Source organism: Phaenicophaeus curvirostris, chromosome 4 (genome assembly GCF_032191515.1).
Source record: "Phaenicophaeus curvirostris isolate KB17595 chromosome 4, BPBGC_Pcur_1.0, whole genome shotgun sequence".
Lineage (NCBI taxonomy): Eukaryota > Metazoa > Chordata > Aves > Cuculiformes > Cuculidae > Phaenicophaeus > Phaenicophaeus curvirostris.
Window position 1 is genome coordinate 50,254,825 of NC_091395.1, and position 8,442 is coordinate 50,263,266.

Sequence of the window (8,442 nt, forward strand, 5' to 3'; positions counted from 1 at the left end):
AGTGTCTTTAGTAACAGACTTGAAGTATTTATTTTGGAATGTTTTTTATATCTAATAAAATCAATTTAATTTATTAAAAACTAAAATAGTCAGGAATTACGTTGCAATCCTTGGTGATGTCACTTGTCAAAATTGAACTGGTTAAAGGTAGCATTGCTGTAGAATGTTGATTTTTGAACAACAGCGAAGTTACACAAAAGTCTGGATTTTGTAGTTGATCTGGGTTAGTCTGAATGTAAATTACAGCAGGGTCTGGCTCAGAGCTATTACAGATTCTGTTTAAGCAGTCTTCAATTCATTCCTAAGCAAACCCTTTATGTGATTGTGGCACCTTGTTAAAACTGAGGTCTTGAGTCTGATTTCCCAGGAGTAAATCCTATAGAGGAAACTAAGCACTGGGGCATTGGATAGGGCATGTCTTGAAGAAGGTTTCTGGAAGTTTCAGAAAGGTGGGGTCATATGGTCACATTTATGTGTTTAGGAGTGTTCACTACTGCATTCCAGAGACTCTTTCTGTTACTGGGAAGAGCCTAATTCAGTTAAGTTCACCAAGGCAATGGCTTCTATTGACTTCCATGAACGAGACCAGTAGGGCTTAGCCCCTGGTTGTTACTCCTGCACTGCTTAAGTTGCAAACAGAATTTGTTGATTGCTACCCTGAAACAAATAACCAAATTCATCTTTTGTGTTTATACAGTCATTTAATTAATATTTGGTATTTCTTTTCTCTAACAACATATTAAACATTTTTATTTATTTCACAGAAAATAGATGCTCAAGCCATTGAAGAATTCTATGGTCTGACCTCTGATATATCAAAAAATTCAGAGTCTGGCTATATTTTATTCTATCAGTCAAGAGAGTGACTTGGCAGACTGTGACAACTGCGCACAAAGATGCTGCACACAAAAGAAGGTGATGGCCCCCCTTAACTGACTTTTACACAGACCACATCTTGTATGGCTGAACAACGATACACTCTGTCTCCTCTTAAATGGTCTATGTGATATTTATTATAACCGTCCATTTTTGACATATGGAACTTTGTTTCGGAGAGGGGGGTTGTTTGTAGATTTTAAGTCTGATTGAAGAGTTAATTGCAGTCAGGTCTTAGTGGAATTTTTATGGACTAACATTTACAGATAATAAGATTTGGATGTCAACTGTTAAACCCAAGCCAGCTCAAGTAGTATTTTGTATGAAAGTGTTCATTGCATTTAGGGCAAAATCATTTTACACTTTCTAAATGGCTTTGGGGTATGTTGATTTACAAAGCGTTCCTTCAAATACATCTTGACATATACATAACCATTTTAAGTGTAAGGATAAAAATCTGCTTGATGATGACTGGAATTGTAGTTGTTTAGGGGATTTTTTTTACATGCTACTCTCTACAGCAAAAAAGTTGTTCTTCCAAAATCATTTAAGACTTGGGTTGTTAGAAACTTTCAGTGCATAACCTCAGGCCTAAAATCCACACAGATGGATTTAAGTTACAGTAGATTTAAATAATTCTTTCTGTCTGTCCAATCACTTTGTTTGTCATCATGAGGTAAGTTTTCATATGAGGTACAGATGAGGTGAGAATTCTGAATTTGCAGAGCACTGGAGTAAAGGGAGTGAAATGACACATATTGTGCAGAGGTAAATTATATCTATAGAGACTGAACTTATCTTTCTATTAAAATGATATCATAGGTTTTTTACTTAATTGAGTTTGCAGGGATTGCAACACTGCTCACATTTAACGTATCTATCAGGATTGGAATTACACAGTCCATTTAAAATAAGTGTTGTTTATAAAATACATAATACATTGATCCTGCAATTTTCTGGGTATCTGTAGGTTCCATTTTTATTTCTCAAGACAGAGCCCATTTCTTAGCAGCATAACGTAATACATAACAACCATTAGTTTACACACACTGTCATGGATGTATCATCATTTGGGCCACGTTTGAGAGCGCTTGGGTCATCACAGAAACAGGGCTTTAAAGTGTCTGATTTTAAGAATATCAGAAATCTTAGTTCAAAAGGCTTAGTTTGTGATTTTACTGATTGAATTTGGCTGGCATTAGTCATGTACTGGCTAATAAGGTTGCTGAACTCACATACTGGAATTTGGCAAAGAATGAATGTAGAAGAAAGTAACAACAGGTTATGAGAAGGGTTTGATAGCAGGCTGAGGCAGTGGTAACATTGGGTAGCTAGTGAAAGTTTGACACTTTTGCTCCATTATGCAATTCTTGAACTTCAGGAACCAAATTCCTGTTCCAGTGAAGTCAACAGCAAAGCCACTCTTGTCTTCACAGGGACTGACAGTTGATTCTAATATTTACAAGGAAATATTCTCATCTCACAAAATGTATTTCTACCTGTTTATTTCATTCACTCTCATTAACTGTTTATTAAACAATGTTGCCTTTGGTCCTTCTTTTCTTCAAGAAGCCTGCCTGCCACTTTATGGCCAACACTCCATTTCGAGAAATGACTTTTGAAGTGCAGCTAAATCTTATATTTTAGTGTCTGTAGGAAAGAGAATAACTTTTTTTCATTGTAATCTACTGTGAATGTGAAATACCTTTTGTTAAATAATGGTGAAAATGAAGTACTGGCTTCTACTGTAACATAATTGAAGTTGGGTTTATCAATGGCCATTTTGTAAACTAAGGAAATGTAGCACTTTACACTGAATAAGAAACAGAAGTGGGATTTTAATCTAACCTTATTTGTTATTTATCATGTTACTATACCAATACAAGAAAACAGATGTAGAATGTAACCTTAGAGTACTTACTTAGGGGAATAATAGCAGTGGTCTACAGAGATCACTCACATGAATGAGAGCTGGTATGCAGGCTAAAGACAAGCACAATTGGGATGCAGATGTAGTTCTTTTATTGATGTTAGAATGAAATATGCTGTGTCTAACACAGAAGACAGACATCTTACAGGAGACTTCAACTCTCACTGAGGCTCAGGAGCTTTTCAGCTGAAAAGCTAAACCTACAAATCCCTCTTTAATGGGTTTATTTACAAGCATTCAGAATTTCCATATAAAAACATAGCAATCACTTGCCTTTTAAAATGGGTAAATTTTCCTTGTTGTGAATGAAGGCATCTTCTAGATCAGTGTTAGCCAGTGCTGATCCAAAGGTTGGTACTTCACAGTTTACTACTGAACACTGTTAAGACTTTCTTCAATTTTAAAAAAAAGCAATGAGAAAGATATTATTAAGGTATCATTTGAATGTTTATGGCTCAAGTTTATATGAAAAGTAATTTTTTCATAAAAATAATTTTTAAATCAGTTCAATTTTAGGAAATGTTTTCCATATTTCAATTGACTTATCTGAAAATTGATTTTTATAATGTTAATAATAGGAAGTAACATTTAACTGCTAAAATACTAGATAATTATCTTTGATTTTCTCCAGCTGCGAGGCAGCTCTAGGTTATAAAAAACAGATTAATGCAGTATGTCACTGAGAGCAAAATTACTAGAATAAGCCTATTTATAGGGTATGCAAAACCATTTTACATTCATGCTAACCCATGAAAGACCACAGCACTGGTATCACAACAGTCCACATCAGTGGTCTGAAATCAGCTCTGAAAAATTCTGAAATACTCATGTTATGCTAACACCAGCTAAACTAAGGAGTGTTTCTTTTGATTAAAAAGATCTAATTGTAGTCACAATTCTGTAGATTATACCCAGTCTGCAGTGTGCTGCATATCTTGACTTCAGTCCAGTAAAAGCAGCCCATGATGGCTGTATGAACAGTGCCAGTCTAGGCAGCAGAACTTCTCTTCTATGTCAAATTAAACACATTCACATGGGTTTTGCAGGACTGGGTCCTCACAGGAACAATCATGTGATGTCAAGTATTTTCATTGATTAAATAAAACATAATCCTTTTTCTCTTATGCTTATGTACAGAGCTCCAGTCCCTTATGAAAGAGTGGAAAAATATCTAGGACAGTAAAGGCTTTTCAGCTAGCAGCTAGAAAACAGAACTGTAGCATAGATGTCTAATAGTATTCTGTGTTTCCCTAAAATGACTTGTTTTATGATGTTGGATTCTGGGTATATTAGGTCTAATGACATATGAAGTTTTCTACTTGTTTCATGCACATCTCGCTGAGGTGTGTTGTCCATTTATGAATCTTAATGGTATGTTCTTACTTAGAAAAAAGAACATTTTGGTCCTGTACTGGTTTTACACTGAACCCAATGAAGCTCTGCATTGCTGATGAATTAGTTATCTTAGGGGATGAGCTCAGGCCTCAACTTCTGTGTTTCACAGAACAGACTGTCAGGATTTTATGTAATTTCTATTTTTAGGACATATCAGAGGGAGGCAGAAGAAGGAAGTGATGGAGAAACCATACCAGTGAAGCAAAACACCTTGTTGAAATGAAGTCCCAAAATTACTCCTGTCGATTTTATTTTAATAATTTCCAGTTACCTCAGAGCAGTAGATTATATCTTAGAAGTCTTGTTACCTTAGCAGCTGGAGTAAAGAAAATAAAGCAGTAGGTGTTTCCTTTGTATTAGGTTTAATAAAGATATTAAAGAACTAACTAAGCTGGAACTGAAATTCATATTACATGGTGGGTCCTGAAGTGCTACCACGGCCTGTCTTTTATCTTCAGACATTATATTTAATTCACGCATCTATTACAGTATCATGTACCTGGGACCTGAGCTGATAACCTGCAGCTGCCAGTGATTTGAAACCTCTCAGTAGCAGATCCTCCCTGTTTTGTTCTCTTTTCTTTGCTGCTTGTGGCTGACAATTGTGAGCAAAATTGTACAGCTGAATGTGTACCAGAAATTTAAGAAGTTTTGGATGTGTACATATTCTTTGCTAGTACCTTTTATCAATTTCTTTGTTTTTAATTTATTTCTCTTCTGTTGGTCTGTTATTGTATTTGTACAAAACTTATGTACTTAATATTATTAGTTTTCTGTTTTAATTTTCATGTACTTTGATTTTTAAGTATTTAATCAACCCAAGCACTTTAAGCAACAATGTGAATCTTGTGAAATTCCAATCAGCTTAACATTTTTCCTTTGTCTTTTTGCTTTTGCAGCTGTTTGCTTGTGATCCAACATCTCCAGTTACAACCCAGTTTCCATTTTTAGGTTTGTTGTCCTAGTTGGGTTGTAAATTTGAGAAGCCCAAATTTCTTCATACATATTTCTTCATACATAACAAAGATGCAGTATTTATTACGTCTGCTGCACGTAGCAGTACGTACCTGACAGACTGCACTCACAGTGTGTATTTCACAGCCTTTTTTGGTACTCTACCTGCTGGCTTGTCTGGGAATGACTGTAATACTTTAATCTCTGGCTCAGTTATCAATTACTATAATTTAGAAAAGCTCCACTTCTCACAGGAGAATTGTCTTTACCAAACACAGCTGCCAATCAGCTGATGATACAGGTGTTGCTCTCTTTGCCATTTTATCCTTGCTCTATACAGTCTCAAGTGTGAATACTCTTAAGAGCTGCATTTATTCCCAGCCTTTGTGTGAGTGCTAGCAAGGAGGGCAATTTTTTTTGCATCATCCTTCTCTTCACTTAGACTCACATAAAGGGAAGAGATAATGAAGTAGTATAAATGCTGGTGTAAAAAACCCCACATCATCTATCAAAGACTGTATGTTTCCTAGAAGCCAGCACCTGTAGTATCCATATCAGAAAGTCACTGACATCCTGTGTTTTTAATGCAAGAGTTATTCTTTTTTTTTTTTTTAGGCATCATATTCTATGTGATCAGTGAAAAGACCAGGGCTTTTTCCTATTGCATCACTTCTGTTACTGAGGTGTTTCATCTCAATTTACGTGGCACTTCATATTTAAATAGCCCCTGGGAAGCCTAGATAGACAACTTTTAATTTATTTCCAGTTAACTTGCATTACTTCAAAGACATGGCTTGAGCCTGTCCAAAAGACTTATTCAGATTAACTCACTCCTTTTGCATACAAGGTCAAATAACACTTATCATGAGGTATGTGCCCACCTGATGGGACCATCAGGGCTAAGCCTACGCCTTTTTACACACTAAGGATTCTTTATCCCTGAGTAGGTTCGCTTGCCTGAATGATTTAACATGAAACTGCACATATCTTCCTTTATTCATGATCTCAGAGTTGCTATAATTCTTTAATAATTCTGCTTCATTTGATTATCAAAGCTGGAACTATTTCACAATGTAAAACTTGTGTGCACCAGTCACAGTGGTCAATTTAATAGCCTAATGCTTCTAATGAAGGCTATTGCTGATGGCAGCAATATATATGGAAGAATATTAGAGAGTAAAGGACTTTTCTGTGACAGCATGGTAAATCTGTAGGGGGAGCTGGACTGGCATGCAGCTTTCTAACATTCAGTTTGTACCCTGCTGAAGTTGGTGCTCCATCCTCTAGATATTCCTAACCCTTCTCCTAGGGATTCCAAAGTGGCATGAGCAAACACTTTGCAATGACATCTTGCAGTTCACCAAAACATCTTGCTTATCACAGTAGATAATGAATATTTGCAGTCCCTCTCTCCCTGCTCCTCAAAACCTCATGCATAGGTAGGTTCACATTCCTTGAAGAGACTGAGCTTAAACATCAGCCTTGTATTTACAGTGGCGTTCATATACACAAATGTCCCAAGACAAATTGTGTTCACACACTAAATTGTTTCCTAGTCCTCTCTCGGCTCTCATTCTAACAGCCAGAACAACATCGAGGCAGCCATGTTACAGGTTCAAGTGTTTTTCCTGAAGACAGTTTTCTAGCTTCCGTGGCTTTTGTTAACAAGCTCCATATCTTATCCATGACTCTTTAGGAGTAAAGTCGCTGTATGCTGTATGAAAATGAGTGTAGGGTAGGGACAAGAAGAAAGAGAAAGGAAAAAAATAGGGCAAGGGCTGCTTTTTTCAGAGGCTTTAAGTATGTATATCTGCTTGTAAATATATAGACCCTCTCTACCTTGTTAAAATGATGCAATCATAATAAAACTACTTAAATATTTTGTGCTAGTTTTTTAAATTGAGTAAGAGGTTGTAAAATTATTAGGCATACTGTTGGGGACACATAAAAATGCTAAATTTCTAGTGAAACATACAATACATGGTGTATGTGTACAGTTGACTGTCTACTCTTTTTAATCATGTACATGTAATTAAACCCTGCACTACCTGCAGAACTGTAAGATAAATCTCATGTTGGTTATTAAGGTTGTAACATAAGAAAACAGTATTTTCTCCTGTTAACATGTTTATATTTTACATAAAATAAACTCACTAGTTGATTTTGCTTCCATTTAACTTGCTTTGAATTCAGCTGGAGCCAGACTAAGGCTGAACATTAATGTTGGTTGTTACACAACATGCTTTGGAATATCAGGTATCTGTATTCTTACAGATGGCAAGACTGCTGATGCTTACTTTTTATTTCATTTAATAGAGTCACTGCATTTTAAGTGACTTCAGAAAATATTTCACCACATGGGCTAACTGCCTCTAAAACGTCTTAAGGGAATAAATTTTGCATGTAATTCATGAGTCATTTTAGTGGTATATATACAATTGTGTGACTGAGCTGTACCTAGTTAAAGCACATCACTGACCTCGCCAATGTTACTGAGAACAGCTAAAACTGAATAGAATAAAAAGCAGACAGAATTGAACTACATTTTGCATCAAGAACAACAATAGTCCCAAGCCCTTTAGCCTGGGATTTTACCTGGGACAGCCAGACTGGGAAAGGGTTTTGTTAATGAGGTCTAAAATTCTGCCAGAGAATTGAAAGGTTCTTGGAGTCTGCTCACTTTCCTGAAGTTATTCATTAGCAAATATAATTTACTTTCTCAAAAGTGAGGTAAATAAAAGCCTGGAGTTTCTTGTTCTTATCCAAATGGATTCTTGTTATTCCTTCAGAATTGTTCAGAGAACTAAAATCAAACATAGCTGTCTAAAGGCATGTTAAATTTATAGCTAATATGCTGTAAGATTTATGGCACATCAGATTGTAAAAGGCATAGCTTGAAAAACACTTAACATCTTACAGTACAGATTTCCTCTCAAACTAAAAACCTTGAAACATCTTCATATTTATTCCTGAGTTACTAAAGCATAGACTTTTAACTATAGGATGGAGACAGAAATTTAAAACAGAGGAGATGACTGAAATAAATAAATTACAAATCCACACTTTTAAAACATTTTAAAGAAATGAAATTTATAGTGTACATTCAAAGAAACCAAGAAAAGGTTTCCAAGACAAGAGTTCAAAATCACTGTACATGGGTTCCACTAGAATTGCTCTTATTTCAGAAATGCCTTTTCCCAAAAGCTGCATGTTGTTTACTTATGATCCTTTTTTTTTTGTATGAGTTAGAGCAATCATTGAGATCTGTTTTGTGTGCAAGATAAACA

At 35.6% G+C, this 8,442-nt stretch overlaps 1 protein-coding gene across 1 annotated transcript in view; it reads left to right on the forward strand.

Annotated features, from left to right (window-relative positions):
• Positions 1 to 7,316, forward strand: part of USP46 (ubiquitin specific peptidase 46) — a 29,606-nt gene extending 22,290 nt beyond the window's left edge. Inside the window, exon 9 of the mRNA XM_069856067.1 lies at positions 765 to 7,316. Within this exon, the coding sequence (XP_069712168.1) occupies positions 765 to 866 (102 nt within the window). The 3' untranslated portion in view covers positions 867 to 7,316. The remainder of the gene's footprint in view (positions 1 to 764) is intronic.
• The last annotated feature ends 1,126 nt before the right edge of the window (positions 7,317 to 8,442 follow it).